Source organism: Helicoverpa zea, chromosome 18 (assembly GCF_022581195.2).
Source record: "Helicoverpa zea isolate HzStark_Cry1AcR chromosome 18, ilHelZeax1.1, whole genome shotgun sequence".
NCBI lineage: Eukaryota > Metazoa > Arthropoda > Insecta > Lepidoptera > Noctuidae > Helicoverpa > Helicoverpa zea.
Genome location: NC_061469.1, coordinates 2,288,243 through 2,312,455, shown reverse-complemented (window position 1 = coordinate 2,312,455; position 24,213 = coordinate 2,288,243). Strand labels below are relative to the sequence as shown.

The 24,213-nt window shown below is 38.0% G+C and overlaps 1 protein-coding gene across 7 annotated transcripts in view; it reads left to right on the top strand.

The window, feature by feature from the left end:
* Window positions 1-23,652, top strand: part of LOC124638661 (atypical protein kinase C) — a 212,340-nt gene extending 188,688 nt beyond the window's left edge. For 4 of the 7 annotated variants that reach the window (XR_006985387.1, XR_006985388.1, XR_006985390.1 and 1 more), the window contains 12 exons: window positions 6,630-6,680; window positions 11,323-11,408; window positions 11,846-12,045; window positions 13,552-13,708; window positions 14,504-14,724; window positions 15,234-15,414; window positions 15,872-16,084; window positions 16,558-16,725; window positions 17,610-17,725; window positions 18,381-18,510; window positions 19,044-21,060; window positions 21,920-23,652. Coding sequence is in view for 3 of the 7 variants with exons in the window: in XM_047175658.1 (XP_047031614.1) it covers window positions 6,630-6,680; window positions 11,323-11,408; window positions 11,846-12,045; window positions 13,552-13,708; window positions 14,504-14,724; window positions 15,234-15,414; window positions 15,872-16,084; window positions 16,558-16,725; window positions 17,610-17,725; window positions 18,381-18,468 (1,481 nt within the window). In the remaining 4 variants the exon portion in view is untranslated. Of the gene's footprint in view, window positions 1-6,629; window positions 6,681-11,322; window positions 11,409-11,845; window positions 12,046-13,551; window positions 13,709-14,503; window positions 14,725-15,233; window positions 15,415-15,871; window positions 16,085-16,557; window positions 16,726-17,609; window positions 17,726-18,380; window positions 18,511-19,043 lie in introns of all 7 variants that reach the window. The other 3 variants (XM_047175658.1, XM_047175659.1, XM_047175657.1) reach the window with 2 other exon arrangements.
* The last annotated feature ends 561 nt before the right edge of the window (window positions 23,653-24,213 follow it).

Genomic DNA, 24,213 nt, shown 5'->3' with positions numbered 1-24,213 from the left:
TAAAATTACGAACCAATCTAATAATGCTAAAAAAAAACGTTTTTTTTTTTAATATATCTAAACTCATATTATGCTCACTATCAGTTCCGTCTCTAGCTTATGTACCGGGTGCAATCATTACTAAAGCACCCCTATGTATGGAAAGATTGTGAGTAGTTTTGTTTTTTGCGCGAGCGTAGCAAGCCGGAACATTTTTTAGATTTCGTCATAGTTACCAAGTTATAAAACCAAAAGCGAATACGTGGTATAAAACCGTATAAATTTTGGAGTCTTGGGACACGAAATCACAGAAACAAGTAAAAAAAAAAGCCACTGCAAACCGCGAGCGTAGCGAAAGCGAGATTTTTTGAGTTTTGGTACTGTTTTGTACAAAAAAATGTAAAATAGTGACTATTGTAAATAATAATAATTTTATTGTAATAGACAGCTGTGTTGCTGGGAAGTTTGTTTTGTTCTTCACCGCTTCTTGTTAACCATAAAGTCCTGAAAGAGGGCGTTACGGGGGTGCTATCCTTTTCTACTTTCAATTTTAACTTAAACTAATGTAACGTTTTCGACATTGGACTGAAACCACCGCAAAGTGAGAAAGCCGCGAGCGTAGCGAGCGCGAATTTTTTTGAGTTTTGGGACACAAAAGTACCTCAAAAACTAAAGCTGTAAGAAAAAAAATATGGTGACCTCGAATTAGTAAACAACAGTCATAAAATTAAATGCAACAAAAAAAAGTATTATTTTGTTCCCTAGTGTTATCATCAGCCTATCGATTTAAAAAAACCGTAAAAGTGTGATGTCACAAGTCTAGGTAATAAGGTTGTGGGCATGCCCATCGTGCCCACAACGGTGGATCCGCCCTTGACGTACTTGAGGTGTTTAAAAAGTACCTAATTCCTTTTTTTGCAGACAGTTAAACAACAGTTTTAAATCAATAACAAATACTTGTTATTTTTTAAATATTATTTACTTTCATCACCTTAACTAAAAGCAATATTCAAATTATGTGGACATCAAAAAAAAATCTTTTTCCAAAATTTTTAACAACCATTTGTTGTTGCAATCACACTTCACCTAAAAGCTTTCCCTAACAACACATCACTTATTTTAAACCCCACAATTTCGACTCATTGTTACTAAAACAATTGAATGCCACGTACAATTGTCTCCAGCAAAGAAATCGAAGTGAAAACAGCACAATAGTAAGGGTGTCCCGGCCAAGTGGTCCAGTGTTTTCTTTCTACCCGCCACCAACGGAGATTGGATTTGACGCCGTCCCCAACTGGCCTTTGTCTCTGTACTTTATTTACTGGCTTTCTTTCCTTCATTCTTTCACGTTTTAGGTAAATTATTTAGTTAATTTAATTGTGATAAAATGTGGAGTTTGGTGCAGAAATTAGTGGGTGTAAATTAAGTGCAGTGGTTGTGTTGATGCTTGTGCTTTGCGTCTGGTTATTATGGCTTCGTTTTCAATTATATTAAAAACAAAGAGTAGTTGCTTTAAATATGTTTGAATACTGAGAAATAGTACAGCAATACTTCAAAGAATCAAAATGAGACGTTAATAATGTTTTAATGTTAATTAAGTGAAAGTTTTTAATAAAGACACTTTGGGCAATATTGTTAATACTTGTCTCATTATTATAATAATAATGAATGTAATTAATAGAAACGAACGTCATAGGTGACTCTGAATCTGAGTTGCTCTTTACACATTCTGCTTAAGGTCGGTCCCTATATTATATCAATCTGTTGTTAAGCCTACTAGAGATGGGATTTCGAAATTACTTGTATGGGGCTATTCTATCCCTAGTAAGCATATCAACGTAAAGATTGATGCTTGGGAACGGCCGTAAGTGGATTTAATAGGTTTTTTATCTAAATCATTATAGACTAAAGTGGATAGGTAATGCATAAATTATGCAATACTTCAAGTTTTGAGTACATACTTGACATAATATATATATTGATGGATGAATCATCAATTAGGAATTTAATATAAATAGCGTTAGATTTTTTCCCAAACCAAATTATTGTCATCTTATATATGTCGCAGGGATATGATAAAAACAGGAATTTGAACAATTCCCTAAGGGACTTTATCAAATCACGGAGGATGTTAAAATAACAACACGATTTTATCTTTTCCCTAAACAAATCTAGTGAATTGAACAAATCCCTAAATTGGTTCAGTAAAATGACAAAAAAACATGTCAGTTCTAGTGAAATTCTAGGAAAATTAATTTTCGTTAGTTAAAAAGAAACTTAGGCAAAAACATATTTCTGCTAACAAATACAAAAAAAACAGCGAGTACAACTAAAGTATAACGAATACCATAAAACAAAATACTTAGAAATGCTCTGTGCAGTAATTTCTTTGACGAACCCGTTTTAGTTGGTAATCGGGTAAAAACGTCAGCTCGCCAACCATTCTATTTCAACTGTAATTGAGACTTTAGAAACCTTTGTTTTTCTCCTGTCCGCGAAGAGGATAAATTTCAACTCCTTCAGTACTTGTGTACCATGGAGAACAAAATGACTAGCGGAGGTGCCATAACGGAAATCTCCTAAGTAGCGAGCCAAAATGCAGGTGTGCAGGGAACGAGGAACGTTACTGCCTTCGCCCTTGTACACCTTTTGTGGACTTGACCATTTTTAGTAACACCAAAATCGTTGACAGATATCTCAAAGACTCCTAATGCCTCACTCGTAATTGATCGTTTTGGTCATGCTCACCGTAAGTATGTGACCTAGAAGAAGGCGCCTGACCTACTACATTATGGCATCTCCGCTTATTCCTTACTCCGTATTCTGTAGTAAAACTTGGTGATGCAGTGTGTGAGTTTCACGGCGAAGATACCAAGTTTAATAATAAAGTAGTGTTGCTTGTCTCACGAGTTTTGGGGGGTGAATTATGGAAGGGATGTCACCCGTTATGTAGCCGGTGTTGGTATATTATTTTTTGACTGGCTGTTTTCCACGGTTTCACTCGCGTCCCGTGTGAAGTACTGCCTGTAGCGGGATAAAATACTTATATACGACCTCGATGACGCAATGGTCACCATGCCGGACTGCCAAACCTGAGGTCCCGGGTTCGATTCCCGGTTCGGTCGACATTTGTGTGATGAGCATGCTTGTTGGCCGTGGTCTGGGTGTTACAATATGTATTCATAAATATGTATATGTGTAGTTATATGTAGTTTATCAGTTGTGTTAGCACCCATAACACAAGTTAATTAATAACTTACCATGGGGCTAACCGACCGTGTGTAAAAAGGTGTCCAGACATTATTTATTATTTATATAGCTTATGTTATTCGGGAAGAGTGTAGCTTACCAACAGTAAAATAATTTTTCACGTCGGTTCAGTAATTTAAGTCGTGGTGGCCTAGTGGGTAAAAGACCAACCTCTCAAGTATGAGGGCGCGGGTTCGATCCCAGGTCAGGCAAGTACCAATGCAACTTTTCTAAGTTTGTATGTACTTTCTAAGTATATCTTAGACACCATTGGCTGTGTTTCGGATGGCACGTTAAACTGTAGGTCCCGGCTGTCATTGAACATCCTTGGCAGTCGTTACGGGTAGTCAGAAGCCAGTAAGTCTGACACCAGTCTAACCAAGGGGTATCGGGTTGCCCGGGTAACTGGGTTGAGGAGGTCAGATAGGCAGTCGCTTCTTGTAAAGCACTGGTACTCAGCTGAATCCGGTTAGACTGGAAGCCGACCCCAACATGATTGGGAAAAAGGCTCGGAGGATGATGATGACCCTGTGTCAAAGGGGCATGGTGTAGCATTATAACCGGTAAAAAAATATATCAAACTAGCCGTTTTCCCGCGGTTTCATCCGCGTCCCATGGTAACTACTGCTCGTACCGGGATAAAATATAGCCTATGTTACTCGTGGATAATGTAGCTTTCGAATGGTGAAAGAATTTTTTAAAACGGTCCAGTAGTTTTTGAGCCTATTCATTACAACCAAACAAACAAACAAACAAAGTTTTCCTCTTTATAATATTAGTATTGATATAGACAGTTTCAGAGCGTTGGTAGGTAGAAACAAAAAACAATGTTCCTCTCTAGATATTTTATTTCTATTTCATGTACAAGTGATACATCATGTGTGGAGGTAATCTTATCTATACTTATGTATCAGAATGTCAAATGTATCAGATCTGCTAAAAATATACTAAGGTGAAGTTTATCATCATAGAATCACAATCATCACAGTTTATAATATCAGCTGTTATATTATTTTCTTTCAGTAATATTACAACAGTTTACAGAATAAGTATAAACTGGATTAAAACTTTTACCGATTACTCTTAACCTGAAATTCCCAAAAAAACACGCCCAGAAATTAACACACACCTAAAATAACAACAAGCCTATCACATTTCCCCGTCTAAACACTAGCAGTGCACACGATGGCCGGACAGACGTGACGTCACATCCGGTCCGCGGCTGTCACTAACTTTGCTCCGTGACATGTCCGTTGCGGATACACTCGCTGTATCCGGATGCTGGGTAACATCATCTGTGTTGGTAGAGATGGTACTTGAAAACGATTATTTGATACGTAAGATTTTTTTATATCTATCTGGAAGTATGATATGACCAAATATCACGAAATATAATACGGTCTAGAACATAATACGGTACCCAAAAATGGTATAAGCGATAAATCCTAAACTTTAGCGTGACAACTGAAAACTAACATGCATCATACGAAAACCGCTTTCAACTAACCCGGCTCAAACGCAACACATCAAAATCGAACGCCGAACGTTCCCAATTTGTAACTCGCAGCTCGAATCTTTGACGTGCGAGTTTTGACGACGACACTCGAAATACAAAAACAAGCGCGCGCGCCTCTCGGCTTTCACATCGTACTTCCAATTTCGAATTCCGCAAACATTAGGCCCCGAATCTCCCATCGAGGTGTCCGAATTTCCGAATAACCGAATACCCCGTTTGCAAGTTTTTCGAAGTCGACTATCGAGGGTTTGAATACAGCCGAACTTGTTTGGTACTATCCGGCTTTTTTCCCCGCTCCTATTTGGACGAAAACAAAGGCATCTATTGTTGGGGAGTCCGGTAGCTCCTCTTTTATGTGACGTCAAAATTGGAAACTCCATCGATAATGCTAGTTTGGGGCCGAATGGAAAGATTTAATATTTTTGTTGGTAGTAGGTTTTATAGGTTCGTAGACCATAAAAGAGAATAAAGCATAATTAATTGTACATAACTTGAAGGGTAGTGTATTATTTTTAATGGAATAATCCTCAGGAATTTCCGTAGTCCGGATTCTCCTATTCTTATGTCTATTTTCTGAACACAATCTATACTAACAGCTTCGCTATTACATATACCAAATACCCACCAAATACTCCATCTGAGAGGTATTAATATTCCACGTTATGGCACCAGGTCGGCACAGCATCCTCTAGGGTACAATAAAGTGTAAATAGACAACAGACCAGGTTTACGTCGTAATAAATCTGAGGCCTGAGGGCATAGTTGTTAAGGCTAGGAGTGACCTGAGTAACTACATTATTAAGTTAAGTCTTGTATGATGTGGAATTACCTGTGGTTGTTGCCATATCAAAAAATTATAAGTTTAATGTCGTTTCGTTATTGTTTATATTTTTTTCGGCATTGTAGTTCTTTTGTTGTGACTAAAATTAGCCCTAAGAATATTGACGGAATGTTAGTAATTTCCTAAAGTTTTTGAAATAAAACAACCATTAAAACCAGCATAATATAATCAAGCATGTACAACGAAAATATTACAGTTTCTTTGAACTTCTAAGTTTTGTTTTTACATTTTATCTCACCACCAATGCTGAAGAACAGCTGACATTGTTTCCATCATTCATCACAATTTCAATTCTTTTTCAAACTTCAAATTCAATATAATATTTCACGCCGCAATTCAGTGGAGATACCTCCAAAGAATCTAGCGAATAATGAAGTTAGGCGCAATTGTGGCCCCGCGTCGCTGTCGCGCCGTCGCAATGTCGCACTGTCGCCGACGGCACGACGCGCCGACCATAGCTTATTTCTTCCAATGCAATTTCGTTTTACAAATAAACGAGACAGAGTAACCGTTTCTTCTTGTAGCGTTTTTTTTTGTATTTTTGTAGACGAAGTGTAATTCTGTCTGTTATAAGCGGGGGCGAAATAGGTGTAAGGGGTAGACCGAATTAGGTATGCTCCTTTGATTAGTAATGAGTGATTTGGTTTACAACTCCTGTAGGTTTATATAAACTGAAAAGAAGAGTTATCATTCTATAGTAATTTCTGTGAGTGATACATAAAATGAGGAACTTTAAGTTGCATCGCCATCACCAAATAAATCTTAGTCTCAAAATCAAAATAAGTTTATTTCAAATAATTTTGGCTTACAACTGCATATCGAGGAGTCTTCATTTAGGCATAGAAATGCCTGTAGTTGAAGGCCCCGCCGGTAGTCTTTAGCTAACAGTATTTTTTTTTGTCACATGCGATACACATGAACATACCAGACCAATTTTATACGAAAGAGAACAAACAAAGACCTATATTTTGTACCACTTTTGTACTACTCCCAGCTAGAACAATTACGTTGTCTGTACTAATGATATTGTTGTGTTTGTTACAGTTTTCCCGAATGTGCCGGCCGCGCCGGGCATGCCCTGTGCTGGCGAAGACAGTGAGTACTCAGTCTAACTGCTGGTCTAACGTTAGCCCATTACTTGCTAGTTGCTACTAGTTCAACATACTAATGTTTGTTCGCTGTCTGTAACTGTTGTTGTGAAAATGTTTGCAAGATCATTTGGTATGAAAATCATGCCTGTTTTCCCTGAACGTAGAAGTGTAACTTTAGAACCTTTTAGTGATTATGTACAAAGAAGAAGCGGATTAATTGTTGTTTACAAGGTGCTAAATATAATATAGAAACTTGTTTATAACGCTGATTAGGACCGAAGATTTTTAGATTTGTACTACTACTTAAGACTATGTACGTAAATACATATCGAAGCAGTCAAATTCAGTATGTATTAGCTTCCCCCAGCAGTTTTACTCGGTTCCTGAGTTTGCACCTATATGTATGTAACTGGAATGTCCAACCAAAGGCCATCAAAAACATTCGTAGTTTTTGAGTAAAACAGGAACAGACTTTTGCCTTTATAATATTAGTAGAATTCTCAAAAACTACTTACCTTACATCACTTCTTTTGCCTACAATATATTCCACACCAAACTCTCAAATATACAACAGTAGGTAACTCAAAACATACATAAAAGCGAGGAAGCGATATTTGTCACCCTTTGCACCTGCATTACCATGTGAATGCAACGCAACGATGCACATTACTGGTGCCGAAGTGCCGCCCGGTGCACCTTCACTCGTCTACTGTAATCATAATATTTGACTAACGGAAGGTTGAAAAGGGGACTTAAGTAGTTTGTGAGATTGGACGACCTCGATGGCGCAGTGGTCACCATGCCGGACGGCCGAATCTGAGGTCCCGGGTTCGATTCCCGGTTCGGTCGACATTTGTGTGATGAGCATGCTTGTTGGCCGTGGTCTGGGTGTTACAATATGTATATATGTAGCTGTATGTAGTTTATCAGTTGTGTTAGCACCCATAACACAAGTTAATTAATAACTTACCATGGGGCTAACCGACCGTGTGTGAAAAGGTGTCCCAACATTTATTTTATTATTATTATATTTACGTTACTTGAAAAGTGAGATTTTGTAAATGACTTGTTTATTGAAAAAAACATATATTGATAATGGTAATGTTTCAAAATAAGGTATATAGTTTCAAAATATGAAATAAAAGCTAATGGCAGGAACTACTAGTTCTATTTGGTAAATTATTTCAGTGTTACTTAGCCCATTAGAATATTGGAAATAGTTCCTTCAGAACCTCAGGAAACAGTTTATGCAAGAAGGGCTAACACAACATGCTATTAAGAAAGTATAAAGCTGACCAGATGCCAATCGAGCACCTCAATTCACTTTTTAAGTTCACCCTCTAGATCTATAAACTCAATTTGAAACCATAAAGATAGTATTGGGTTAACCACTAGAGGTACGAATTATGACTCCTACTTTCAACGCACAACCCCTATAAAATTTACAGTAGTCTCAAACATTGATTAAGTAAGTCCACAGCTAGGCAGCACAAGCCTGATGCACCATAGATGTAGAATAGCCGATAGATTGGCAATCAAGTGAATTTGATGAAGCCAAAAATTAAATATATCAGTTAAATGACTTCATGTACAAGTAAATATGTGCTGCTTTCTTCAACTTCAAAATAGGAATTTGAGGTATTTCTTGATTTTTTTAATTTTTTCAAAATATAACTGGTGTTTTGTCTACGATTATATTTTTTTGGACTTATATCACATATGGTCTGACAAGCATTGCCAATCTATCAAACTGTACTGGCAACCTAAATCTATGCGAGGCAAAAACAAATGTCCAGTTTACCAATACCAGATGTGTTGGATTTGGGCACACTGCGTAATTTTCTGTACACTCTGCCGGTCACCATATTTGCTGTCTAATCATGTCAATACCGTTTCCATGTTTTCCGTGCCCGAGGTTGCTTGTGAACACTATTTTGGATTTTCTTGTTTGTTTGTGCTGTGCTTAATTTTGTGTTAACTTGTGAAGTCGATTGCATCTTCTGCCTAGCTTTTCTCAACTATGTTGGGGTCGGCTTACATTCTTAACCGGATGCAGCTGAGAACCAGTGTTTTGCTTGGGGCGACTGCCTATCTGATCTCCACACCCAGTTACCCAGGCACTCCGATGCTCCTTAAGTCGGTTTCATATGCAATAGAAATTGGAATGCAGAGGAAGACGTTTAGCTAATTATTATTATTAGCTGTAGTTGTAACTTTATAATTATCACTTTATTCAGTCAGAGGACTGACCTCTGACGTTTTTAATGCTCGTCTTGCCATCACCATCTTCTACATGTAAACTTATATTCTTTTCCCTCTAACCAGTTAATGTAATAAACAGTTACAGAAGACTAGTTAAAACCTCAGCGTTGAACACGAAGCGAGTGTTCCAGCTCGTACATTTGCATACCAATGTCGGGCTTGCATATTAGCAGCGGCACGGTGTAATTGCACCAGGGGACTGATGCTATAGGATTATAAGTTTTTGTTCGAGTTTCAATAGTTTTTACAATTGCTTCCTATATCTTTTTTTTTTAATAAATACAGTTTCTCAATTTCTAAGGAATTTTTACACGAATTTTCTCCAAAATCGAGGGTTATAATTTCAAACTACTTACAATTCTCATTATTTGCGTTAATAAATAGACTTTACATAAATATATAAATTCTTTGTATTATCCAATTCCCTTATAAAAACAATAGCGGAAACCATTATCTCAATTAAAAAACAACAATAAAATATCAATTAGCAAAATCAACATTTCAACAGAATTAGAATGGTAGATATTTGCTCAAAAATTCATTGAAATCGGCTTACCGTGGTCTGATTCAATAATTTCGTTATATCGGATAAGATAGCCGCGATAAGGCAGTGTCGCACAAACTTCGCCTCGGGACAGTGCTGAGTTTATACTATGTCACCTTACACAAATGTCCTGTACTATAGAAGTTGCCAAGCACCTGTTTAAAGGTATATTATTAACGATATTTTCGTAATGGTCGATAATTGGGTCATTTACCCTGGAGGTGTGGCTATGAAGTACGCGGTAGAATTTTCAAGTGCAAAAAATGTATTTCAAATCTTGTGTTTTGGATATTTTTATCAATGAAAGTGTGTGAATTAAAGTGAGATTAGTGGTAAATAATGAATGGATTTGTGTGAGTTGGATTGGCTGCAAGATTCGCTACACTTTACTGTGTTTTACTTTTTCAAAAAGAACGTTCCATGGTAGTTTGCTCAACGTATAATAATTGTTTTCATTAGGTGTACTGTATATCACCATTGTGCGGACAGCCCCGAGGACACGGTGGACCACACAGTCCAGGTGTGCCCCGCATGGGAAGGGCACCGCCGGGTCCTCGTCGAGGCTTTGGGCGGCGGCGACCTCTCGCGTCCGGCCCTGGTTCAGGCCATGGTCCGGGGCGAGAGGGAATGGGATGCCGTCGCCTCCTTCTGCGAAGCGGTCATGCTCGAGAAGGAGGAGGCGGAACGCCAGAGAGTTCGCACCTCTCATCCCGGCCGCCGCGCTGGACCAGGTAGACACCATGGGCGCCGGGTGTCGCGAGATGACTCCCGGCCACCGTAGGCGTGGGTCTGTGGGCGGTGAGTTCGGGTGGCTCATCGTCCCTCTGTCTTCCTAGACGACAGACCCGTGTCGACGGCGCGCGTTGTTCCACGCGCTCCTCAAAGAGACGTCAGCAACCCCAGCGGGGCCCAGCAGGGCCAAGGCCTGCCGGGGCTGCGGGTTGTTCGAAAGAGATACCGCGGCCCTGGTACATAAAAGGCCTATGACGGAACACGACGATTTTAGTCAGTAAGAGTCTGACACTCCCTCACCGCTGCTAACCCACAGCGGGAGGGGTCATTTGATGATTTTACGTCGATAAAAAAAAAAAAAAAAAAAAAAAAAAGGTGTACTGTATATTTTATTTTGTCTACCATTAATTCCACACTCGCCAAATAGTTTGATGACAAGTTTCAGTGTTCCTATGTTATAGTAGTATTTTAATCGATCAAATACGCTGGTTTAAGTGCCATCACCAAAACTGCAATTAGATCGCGTGCCCAAAGATTAATGGTTTCCTAAAGTGACACAGGTTTGGCCCATTTTCCGTAAAACCGCACTCCATACTCACTATCAATTTGGAAAAGCCTTTGAACGCTGCCGAATATGCTAACTTTTAATAAAAATACGGTCATGATACACATAGAATGCTTTGCTATTTAAATTCCTTATTTATTCGGCTACCTTTTTTTAATATTCTCTAGTTTCTTAAGTTTTCATACCCAAATTATTGCAACAAACTCTTCGACATACAACAGAGAGGTAAAATACCCATATCTTGCGAAATAGGATTTACTATACATAGGGTGCACTTAAGACTATTGGGGAAGACAAGCGTGATTTATTTTATTATTATTGAATTGTATCAGACATGTTCACACAAACTACCTCTACAAATAAGGAAAAAATTATATTAGTATAATTCAGATAATACAATTTCAAACATCAATTTCTAATGTTTATGAATCACAAACTATATACAACAGGTCTTACTCAGCCACTTCTTCGACATTATCTTTATCTTCTAAAATTAGGTATCTTTGCTGATCAGGTTTTCATGAACTTTTAATGTATTTGCAGGAAGCATATACAGGAGAGGCGCTCGAAGGTGGCGAAAGCTATACCGCGTCAATGGACACATCTTCCAGGCTAAACGGTTTAATAGAGTGAGTATACTACTATAATATGAATATGACTTATTTAATCTTAAGTTGCGTAAGAATAATATGCAATGCTTATGAAACGACAAGATTCGTAAACTCTACAGAACATTGGCGATTAATTTAAAGAAGTTCGCCTGGTAAATTACGTCCTAACTGTTTCCATTCCCATCTATTTGTCTATTCAGAGACAATACTAAATGCATGTGGCACTAACAACCACATATTCAATCACTGCCCAATCATATGTTAGACATGATGTGCGCACAATGATCATAATACTCCCATTTCAATTATGAAGTCGAGCACTGAGAAATATCTTTCTCAAAGTTTATTTCCATCACTGCCCTCCTATGGATATGTGAAATCATCACGATACCCTCAAATCAATCATAGATATTCCCAGTACATCAACCTTCAATAATTTCTCCTCCCTCTTCCAGCGCGCATTCTGTGCCTTCTGCCAGGACCGCATCTGGGGCCTCGGGCGGCAAGGCTTCAAGTGCATCCAATGCAAGCTGCTGGTGCATAAGAAGTGCCACAAGCTCGTGCAGAAGCCATGCTCCAATGAACACGTGGATCCTATTGAAGTTAAGGATGATGCTAATGGAGAAAGCACTTTGGGAAGAGCGTCGTCTGTTCGGTGAGTTTGATTATGATACCAAGAAGTCTAGTGATAGTCTAGTGATAGTCGTATAGGACCACCAAGCGACTTTGGAAGTAGGTCTGGGCATTTATTAACAAGACTAGTAGCTATATAATGTATTATGAAAAAAATAGGACAAGGTATGTAAAGGCAAATTGATAGTCCCTTGCTATTTAGTAGATACTCTGACAAACCAAAGTAAATAGGTATGGCCTATAACTCGTCACTTGGATAGAAAAGTATACTAAACGCAACATTTTCAAAAACAAAAATGTTTAACTTAAAAAATATTCAAAACCTTTTGGTCAAATTTTGAAAGATCTATTCAACATTTTGGGACATTTCAAAGTGTACATTATACAATATCTTCAATTGTTAATGTTTACATTCCAAAAATTATTACACAATTTTAAATAAATCCCTCTGTTTGTTACAATTTATCTGAAGTCGCGCAAAATATTACGTTCGGGAATTCCGAAGATAGCAAGCTTAGACTTTACCGATGCAATAAGTTGCACCAAGCCCAGGGGACTGATAGCGTCAGCCATGTTTACACGTATCGATAACATTCGAACACAGGAATCGAGTACTCGTCGTAATCGATTAAATATTATGTAATACAACACTCTATCAGTATTTAGGTCAATATGCATTTATAGTTCTGTAAATATCGCTAACGATAATCTTGTAAGATAGCAAAGGATTAGAGATTAAAATGTTTATTTTATTTGTGATTGGCGCCTATTCTTAGAATTATATAGCTGGTGGCGCCTTTTTACAGATACGATAGGATCTATGGTTTGTTTAGTGGTAATAATAATTATCATTTTTTTTAGATTTACTACTATTACTTTGCCAATTTGAAATCCACTTCGAAAATAGGCAAGAAAGTCGGATTAACTATCACTGTAATAAAACAAATAATTAAAAATATCACGTTTGGGTTTATGTTTAGACTTCGTTATCAGTGTTTTGTTTTTTCTCATTACCTTGAACCTCCCGGGCGATACGGGATATGACTAACTTGTGCCACGAAATATATTTATTAAAAAACATCGCATTATTTGCGTAAACTCCAGTCTTTATCTAACACTCGTCAATTAAACAGTGTTCTCAAAAAATGCAAAATTTCCAAAAGCAAAAATGTTTGACTTACTCAAAAGCCTTGGTCAAATTTTGAAGGATTTATTGGACATTTTGAAAAAGTTGATAGAAAAACAGTGTTCGAAAATCAGCAAGTGGTTTAGAAGGTATGTTAGTGCCAAGAACGGCCATGTTCAACCTACCCAAAGGTGTAGAAGGTAGGAATAGTAGGAAACTAATTTTGGCATGGACAACTAGAATCAAACTTATATATCTGAGGTTCATAAGTGCATATATGATCATCAACCCGCATTGAGTAAGCATAGTGATTAATGCGCAATCCTTTTCCGTGTGAGAGGAGGCCTGTGCCCAGCAGTGGGACGATAAAAAGGCTGTAACTGACTTTGTCTTTGGTACCAGGTCTCGTGCGGAGGTCGAGCCCCCGTTGCCGGAGACGCCGCCTGCGCCCGCGCCGGCGCCGCCGCGGCCCGATGATCTTGAGCCGGGCTCCCAGAGACAGTACTCTCTTGATGACTTCGAACTCATCAGGGTGATTGGACGAGGGTCTTATGCTAAGGTACGTTGGATTATAATTATTATTTGTGTTATTTCTTCTTCTTCATTTGTTATTTCATTATGACTTATTGCATTTCTTGGGAAAATGTTTATCAAAATTAATTGTATACAAATGTACTTTTGCTGGCATCAGACTCATAAACGATAGTGACCATAGTGACCATATGTTCAATGTAATTTTAAGTATTGTCAAAGAGTATCCCTTTTAAAACAATTGCCACATGCATAAAAGAGGAGATCTATAAAAACATATCATTAAACACCAGCTAGTGTTTTTATCATCCCTATTATCATTCTTTCACATCACAGAATTTTATCATCCCTATTATATACCTTTCACATCTCAGAATCCTACTATCTATTGTCGTTCACCTAACAAATACTCACTAGTCTCGTTGGTCTAGCTGTCGCAAGTGCGGCTGCTGAGCACGAGGTCTCGGGTTCGATTCCCGAGTCGGGCCGAAATCGCTTTGTGGGTTTTAGAAGACTTTCACATAGCAGCCCGGAGCCTGGAAGGTGGTGATTGATACACCCGTGCATCGGAGAGCACGTAAATGTCGGTCCTGCGCCTGATCTCTTTCCGGTCGTGTCGGATTGCCGTCCCATCGGGCTATGAGAGTTAAGGAATAGTGAGTGCACCTGTGTCAGCGCAAATGCTCGTGCACTATAATATGTCCTGCGCAGTTGGCTAATCTCCTTACATGAGAACAGCCGCCGTAGCCGATAATCGGCTAGGAGAACATCATCATCATCATCATCATCACTCACTAGTCAACACTTGATCTATATCTTCCAGGTGCTGATGGTAGAACTGAAGCGCACAAAACGCGTGTACGCCATGAAGGTGATCAAGAAGGCTCTGGTAACGGACGACGAAGACATAGACTGGGTGCAGACAGAGAAGCACGTATTCGAGACGGCGTCCAACCATCCCTTCCTCGTGGGGCTGCACTCTTGCTTCCAGACGCCCAGTCGCCTGTTCTTTGTCATCGAGTTCGTTAGGGGAGGGGATCTCATGTGAGTTGGATTTTTTAAGTGTTTTAACTCGAAATACTTAAATACGTTACTTAGCTTTAAGTTCTATGAACTTCTCGTGCTCAAGTATATCATTCGACTTCAAGTCTTTCTTTCAGAGCAATTTATGTAAGTGTCAGGGGTAGAATGATGCTTAAGTTGTTCTTTAAAATAGTATGTACTTTTCAGTACTTAAGCGTTAGACTAAACAACAATAGCGTGTAAAAACCAATACATCAGAAATACCCATATATTCGCAATGTCGCGAAGCAAATCCACTAATTGACTGACTAATTTGAATGTATGTACCTAAAAATAAAGATAAAACTCTCAAATCTTTTGACTAATAGATAATATTAATATTTAAATTCTATATCCATAATTAATTTATCTTCTATTAATATTTAAATTATATATCCATAATTAATTTATTTAGCTGACTGGAAGCCGACCCCAACATAGTTTGGGAAAAGGCTCGGAGGATGATGATGATGAATTAATTTATCTTCCAGGTTCCACATGCAACGGCAGCGGCGTCTGCCGGAGGAGCACGCGCGGTTCTACGCGGCCGAGATCTCGCTCGCGCTGCACTTCCTGCACGAGCGAGGCGTCATCTACCGCGACCTCAAGCTCGACAACGTGCTGTTAGACCACGAGGGACATATTAAACTGACCGATTATGGCATGTGCAAGGTAAAGAAATTGGATGTTAATAAAGCCTTCGACATTGGTGATCACGTTAAAATGTTCGAGGAATATGGATATTTTAAAGCTTATTTATTGAACATCAAGTTAAACTCGTATTTACAGTGATGAATCTTTGGTATACATGTAAATCAGTGACGTTTCTAGTTCTGGTTCATGGAATGAATTCCGGGGTTCCACAGGGAACGTATCTAGGACCTACTTTACATGTTTGAACAACGAAATTACATTTAAACTCAGATTGAAGCCTTATGTCATGCAAGAGATGTTGCGATGAGCTATACATTATTTTTCAATCAAATATTTTTTTAAATCATTACTCCCCCTTTCCAACATTGATTTGGAGTCGGCGTTATACATTTTACGCTACCATACCTCTCTATTACTCGTTTTGGAGAAATCATTACATTGATCTTTATTTTTAACCCAAACCTACTAATTCCAGGAGGGTGTCCGACCAGGCGACACCACCTCGACATTCTGCGGCACCCCCAACTACATAGCTCCTGAGATCCTTCGCGGCGAGGAGTACGGCTTCTCCGTGGACTGGTGGGCGCTGGGGGTGCTGACATACGAGATGCTGGCAGGAAGATCACCCTTCGATATTGCGCAGGCGGCTGATAACCCTGATCAGAACACTGAGGATTATCTCTTCCAGGTACGGTCTAATATTCGAGTACTTACAGGTGGATCTAGCCTTCAAAAGAGATTCATATCTGTCATGTATGTGAATTATCAGCCGATGTGGCTGATCAAGGGAGTCTTACAAAGCGTGAGTCGTAGTACATAATGGATTAAGAAATGAGAGTACATAAGAGAGTACCTATATAAGGGAGTTCATAAGGAAATACAAAGAGAGAAGCAGTAAATAAAGAAGTAGATAAGTTAGTATATGAGGGTCAATAGATGAGGATATATAGGAGCAGTACAAAGGGAAGTCTTATTAGCGGTTACTGATTTTCTTCTGATTATTTTATTCTGCAATTTTAATGCACTGATTAGACTGGAAGCCGACCTCAACATAGTTGGGAAAAAGGCTCTTAGCATGTATTTTATTCATCAATTTAATGCTAAAATAGACATAGTTATATTTAGACACACATTGATTAATTACTTTTTTGACAATTCCAGGTGATCTTAGAGAAAACGATCCGTATCCCCCGGTCCCTGTCGGTGAAGGCGGCGTCGGTGCTGAAGGGCTTCCTCAACAAGAACCCGGCGGAGCGGCTCGGCTGCGGCGACAGCGGCTTCCTCGACATCGTCAGCCATCCCTTCTTCAAGAGCATCGAGTGGGAGATGGTATGGATTCTGTCGAACTATAGTGGACTGCCAAAGCTGCGAATTCTCTGACTTGTCATCATGGTGTAGCAATCGGTTTCACGGCATACGAGTATGCCGCTACTCACGGGGACGGCCCGAGCATAGGTGGCGCTCTACGAGAAGGCTTGCTACAAACCCCCCTGTTCGGTGCAATGACACTATAGTAATTTGACTATTTGTTTATTTTAATTGTTAACATTAATTTAAATGTGAGTCATATCTTGTAAGAATCTTATATAGAAGAACATAACCCGTCTAAAAGTGATAAAAACTTCAACCTAATCATGACTAGTAATTGGTGAATATTTGATTTGGTATAAAATTTAAATGGTTACATACTGATTAATATTTATTTATTTCGTTCATAAGCATCTTACCAAATGTAAGTGCATGATTAAGTCAGAGTCAGGCCACACTCAGGTGCCGCAACATATTCCTACATACAACCTGTTTCCTACATATAAAAATGTATGGTATGTCATACGGTAAGTCCGGCACCGCTCCGGCCTGAAGGTGCTTACGTAAAGAAACAGGTTGCCGGTACAGACAAACCTGTACGGGTAGGTACCGATCAGTGCAGGTATAATATTTCAATACAATCGTATTCACTCACTTATAAAGAAACAGGTAAGTTGAAACACTTGTTTCTTTATGTAAGCACCCTGAGGTGAGAGGTAGACGCGGTGGGGAGGGCGCAAGTAGTGGGTGCTGCAGCGACGCCGCTCACTTGTTTATTGTATTGGGCCTCATAATTTCATGATCAAGTCATTGAGTGATATATGTCCTATAAGCGCTCTTTCAACAACTAAAGCAATATTATTTTTGTATTATGTATAGTAACATATGGTTCATCCTCCCCTCAGCTGGAGCAGAAGCAGGTGGTGCCGCCGTTCAAGCCGCGGCTGGAGGGCGAGCGTGACCTGGCCAACTTCCCGCCCGAGTTCACCGACGAGCCCGTGCATCTCACGCCCGACAACGAGTACGTATACCCTTATCTTAGAGGAAACTTCACACCCAAATAAAAAGTTTTGCAAACTCCAGACGTGTACCGATTTTCATTAAAATTGGCGTTTAGAAAGCACACCAGAGAGACAGAAAAAAGTCTGCCTCCCTACTATATTGGGTGTTTGTCTTCCAGTCTAACAGAACGCAGCTGATACAAGTGTTTTACAAATACCTATCTGACCTCCTCAATCCTCAACCTGAGCAACACAGAAAACTCCGGAAGCCTTAAATATCTATTTTCCACCAATTTAACTGTAATCTGGCCACAATTTTCTTCAAATTGACCTTTGGTCGCACATGAAGTCTGAAATATTCTTATCTATACTAATATTATAAAGCTGAAGAGTTTGTTTGTTTGTTTGTTTGAACGCGCTAATCTCAGGAACTACTGGTCCGATTTGAAAATTTCTTTCAGTGTTAGATAGCCCATTTATCGAGGAAGGCTATAGGCTACTTTTTATCCCCGGTACGGGAAGTAGTTCCCACGGGATGCGGGTGAAACCGCTGGCAGAAGCTAGTTAACATACAAAATAATTTGTAACATGTTTTTTACATTTTCAAATATTAAACACGAAAAAAATATTTCTAAAATAAACATTCTCATTATTATTATTTGTTTGTGTCCCCAGCACGGTGATCGCGGACATCGACCAGTCGGAGTTCGAGGGCTTCGAGTACGTGAACCCGCTGCTGATGTCGCTGGAGGACTGCGTGTGACGTCACGCCTGTCTGCTGCACCCCTACCATGAGCCCGATCAGGTAAAGGAAATTAGGCCTTATTGTTGAAGGGAGATGGGGCAATTTGCCTTGACAAGTGTAACAACTTGTACTGGCTCACTGCGATGCTTTACTACGAGAGGGGATGGGTGGGTCAATTTGCTTTCGAATTTGTGTTTTATTTTATGTATAAACCGATTAATTTAGCTTGTCTTCTGCATCCCTACCATGAGGTAGGCAGGTAAAATTAGAAATTCAATCTTAATATTTACATGAGATAGTCATTCTGCCTTATCAACTGTAACTATTGCGTGTTTTGTAGCTAACGGCACTGTCGTTGAAAATTCAAACTTATTGTTTAGAAGAAATGGGATAATTTACTTTGTCAGAAAGCACCATCGTTGTTGTTGAAAATTATACTTTCATGTAACTTTGACATGTTTACTTTGACAGCTTTTGTAAAAACTCCTGTTTCAGTTTCAAAGTTCAACCTTACCGTGCTAAATGAAGTCGGATTAATTTGCTTTGTCTATATTTCAATATCTTGTTCATTATTCATTTTAATATTTCCACAGGCATACGGCTACGGTGCAGAGTCGTCGTCATCGGACTACGACAGCGTTTGCTCGGAGCTGCCGCCGCGCAAGCCCACGCTGCTGCAGCACATGTTCTGTCTGCCGCTCAACTGACGACGCGACAAGCACGACAAGCACGACAAGCACGACACACGCGACAAACACGACAGGTACACACAGCCGCAGTAATGTACTTGTCGCATGTAAAAAACTTTGATAGGTGCAACCAGCATCAATAATTTGACACATTTTTAACTTAGATAGTTGACTATTCTCAACTACAGTAATGTATGTATTTGTCGCAATTTTTTACTTCATCATCATTATCTGCCCTAATCCCCATTATATTTCGGGCAGGTGCAGCTGTGTTTTTCAAATAATACTACAATACAATTTTTTGGATATTGAACACAGTTAATTCTCATCTTTGCAATGTTGTGTTGTACAGTTTTTAACGAAAAGCAGGCCCAAGTTCACCAATAACAAACGTCAGCTTTCTTTTGAACAACTGTTTACTTGTTGTATCAAAAAACTGTGTTTATATTGTCGATGTACCTGGGCCTAAATGACGGAAATTGGCAACATGTGCAAACCGTCAAGAAGCTAATTTCAGTATAGCACAGTTATTTGTAAAACAGACCTCAACATAGTCGGAAAGAGGCTCTAAGGATCATGATTTGTAAAAACTGTAACATGAATTTTAACTAAAGTGTGTCTATATTATTGTGGTTGACTGTACCAGCTTAGCGATAAGTGAAGCCATTGGTGATAGGATCTTGTTTTACTAATAATTAACTACTTCTATAGTGTCGGCCTTCTAAATTAGGTGACGTTTGTAAAGATATGACGCCTCGAATTTAAGGCTTATTAAAGTACCGTCAGAAATTAAGAACAAAAATTAAATTTAAAAATGGCTGTCATAAATTTTTGATATGGCAACAAAATATTGTAATGTTGCCATAATCAAAAATTTTACAGTAGGTTTTTTAATTTGATTTTGTGTGTGTATTTTTGGCGGTACTTAATTCTATTGTTAAGATTAAAATTGTAAATAAAATATACTTATGTATAAAATTAATAAATAAAATACCGCATGAAAAGTTGCATGCGTTTAGAGATTCAAGGATCAAGATTGCTTGAAGTATAATGTTTGATGGATGATCCTTGTGGCATTACTAAATTAGAATATAACATTAGTATATAAAATTGTATTTATATATACTACGACGCACATAACGTGCCAATTATGAAAGCACAAGTATTTAGGTGTCAATGGCTTCACAAATTCTCGCTAAATTGTCAAAGAAATGTATAAAATATGTCGGTACTGCTTGTTGGCACATTAAAAATGTAATTACATATGTTAAAACAGTGATTTTAAGTCATTGTTATTAAGCTGTATTGAACCACCGGCGAAATTAATAACATTATTTTTTATTTTTTAACACGAACCTGTAGTAATTTTGAAAATAATTCCGTAAAGTTTTACGTACAGAATTTTATGAGAAAAATGAGTATTGGTAAAGTATTATTTAAGTACACACACGAACTAAATATTCCGAAAAAAAAAACAAGATGTATTAATTATGACACATTATTTTATCATCCTAAGTATTATTATTAACATTCCACCATAAATCACTTAACAATATTAAAAAAAAAAAAACCACATAGATCTGAATTTATTTATTGCTTAAAGGAATTGATGTCGACACAATGCCACCATGGAAGGAATTTGTAATATTCTTCTACACATTAAGTTACTTTAAAAGGCTAAAAGTGCTTGTAAAATGTAGCCAATATTGGTGCTCGGTAAACCGCGGGTGTTTTGAACAACGCTTGAAACTCGGTCGGGAGCAGCGAACACACTTTCCTATTAATAAAAACTTAGCTCACTCTAAACCCCCACCTCGAGGGGCATACGCTTCTGTACATAAATTAAATAAACAAAAATTCATCTATGTATAATAACTATACGAGGAAATATAATAAGACTTAATATTTTTGAAATTATTGTATAGTAAGTTCAACTCAGTCTTGCGCGCGGCCTTATGTGTGGGTAACCCTTGTACATATACAGTGACTTTGTGTGCGTGACAAGAGGTACAGTCGGGTACAAATAAAGTTATTTAGGGGTTGTATAAGGCTGTTTAAAGAAAATCAGTTATTACGTAATTTAATGTTTATTTATTTATAATGATTCTGAATCGCTACTTGAAAAATAAATGATGAATTTTCAGATTCGCTACTCTCACCAAGGTCAATTATAAATTTTGACTCCATGTCAAAATGTCTATAGTATTTGGTTTTTCTTTTGTACATGTCTACAGGTATTACCCAACACCCCTTCATCAGTTTGAATTAAACGTTCATTTATGAGTTTCATTATTTCCGTCTTATTTTGGTCGACATTATGCGAAGCAATATAATTTTAAAAAATTCCCCATACATTTTGTTTACATTATTATACTAGATTATACGTCTTTTTACATTCTTAGTCCACACTTTTATTTATTGTCCGCGTACCCCGAGCTAGAAAATATGTAAGAAGTATTTAATTCATCTTAGATATTTCACCTCATTTATTTCTTAGATACTGTCAATGTCAATTTGAAAAAACGTATGAGAAAATAATGAAAAACTGTAAAATGTAATAATAAAAAGCTTTGAATGTTTCATTTTTTGAAACGCTACCTGACTCCTTAAACATTTTCTCCGTGAAGAACTAGACATTTTCGTAAACGACTGTACCCATAACAAAAAGCGATAAGAACACGTCATCCTCGGACGACGTCACTGTCACACGAATGAAAGTTGTATATTTACAAGCCGACGCACACATAGGGCCGCGCGCAAATCTGAGTTGAACTATCTATAGTAGTCTATCTAATTACCTTTCTGAGAGGAAGATGACGGTTCTACGACTCTGTCGTACACCGTCACGGTTTCTATCAAATCATTGTTTTTTGAGCAATAAAATATATAGTAGTATTATTGTATTGTATTGTAATTATGCGAGACAGGTGAACTGCTCAATCAAAGCACGTAAGGAATTAAAAGTAGTTGAAAAATTTTGATGGCCGACCGGTCTCACCGATACTTATAGCCCTTATCAAACATTAGTGTATACCCTAGTTATCTAGGCATAAGCTAGATTCGTAGCTATGATATGCGAGGAATGGCGCGTGACATGAAAAAATACATAAGCTATCAAGCTTTTGGAACTTAATTTTGAACCCTCAATTGTACAGCTGTCGTATGTTGTTGGTGTTAAAAAATGTTGATTTAAAAAGTCAGTCTTTTTGTTGAATTTATAAAAACTTGTAAATAAAACAGAACATGCTGCGCGCCATTGTACCGCTATTATAATACAATTAATGGCACAGAAAGTGACCCATCTCTCGACGTATTATTTAACCAGAATTCTTCAATTGTTCCTTAAGCTGGTAGCTTTCCGTGCCACTAAGTGTATGATATATTCCATTCCCTATTGTAGATTCTGTTGTCCTTCATAGCTAATCACCACTCGTTTAGGTAGCCAACGAATTTTATAATAAAAAAAAACATATAATATTGAGCACTGAGACAAATTTAAAATTGTGTACATTATAAACAAATTAATATGAAAAAAAAACTCGTAAAATACATCGGTTATTATATAATATAACAAATTATTGTTAATGTAGAAGAAAAGACTTATTATATAAAGATTATCGATCGTAATGTGTGGTTCGCGTGGCAGAGAGCTCAAGTCCACAAACTATTCTAAATAGTGCGTAGTAAGTACCTATCTATTAGACATTTTGCACCGATATTATATTATACATAGTTGTGACGCGGTGTCGCGCTACATGTGTTGTCGCCCATATTCCTGTACTACGTGTGCGTTGCAAGTCAGATGATGTCCGTGCTGTTGCGTTGTTGTCGCGGCGCCTCGCCGGCTGCCTGCATAGGTTTCTTTGTATAATTTATATCGTTAAGTATTTAATTATTGGTAAGCGACAGTATTGTGGTACTATTAACGCTTTAGGTGTAATTAGTTAACATTCCATGTATCTGGGGCTACCCTGGCATCACAGCGAATACGTTTGCATTGTTACAATATGTTCTCATGTTTTGTCATTTTAAATAATATTATCGATTATAACGACACGTTGTATTGTCAAACGTTAAGTTTGAATTCTATTATGATAAATGTTTTATTACCAAAAATTTTGTAATGTGTATAAAATCTTACTAACTGCATGACAAGTGACATTTTAACAATTATAATTAGTTATAAGAGGAATTGTTAAACAGTTACATTTCGCAACTTAGAACAAAACTATGTATCTTAGTTTTAATTATTTTTAGTTGATCGCATGTAATATTCCCCGTTTGCGGTAAGGAATCATAAAACATAGGTTTTTACATAAAGTATGTTGATTTATTGTATTTAATTTCGGCCGTATTTACTTGTATTGTGAAACACCAATAAATGTATGTTACTTAAAGATTTCATTGTGAAGTACTTGGTGCGTGATTGAGACATACTGTCAAATTAGACTGGAGAAATTGGGATACTGTAACTATTCTATGCTTAACTGAAAATAAAGAAGATTAATCAGAATATTGTTTTTTCTTTGTACGTAGTATAAATACTGCCTCGTTGGTCTAGCTGTTGCAAATGCGGCTGCTGAGCACGACGTCTCAGGTTCGATTCCCAAAATCGCTTTGTGGGTTTTAGAAGACCTTCACAAAGCAGCCCGGAGCCTGGAAGTAGGTGATTGATACACCCGTGCATCGGGGAGCACGTAAATGTCGGTCCTGCGCCTGATCTCTCCGGTCGTGTCGATTTGCTGTCCCATCGGGCTATGTGAGTGAAGGAATAGTGAGTACACCTGTGTCTGCGCAAATGCTTGTGAACTCCATTATGTACACAATTGGCTAATCTCCTTACTTGAGAACAGCCGCTGTAGCCGATAATCGGCTAGGAGGACATCATCATGCACTCCTCTCATGTATCCTTCTTATATACTAATATTATGTACTCTTATGTACTCTCTCATGTATCCCTCTTATGTACTCCTCTTATATACTCTCTTATGTACTCCTCTTATATACTCCCCTTATGTACTCCTCTTATATATTCTCTTATGTACTCCTCTTATGTACTCTTATATACTCTCTC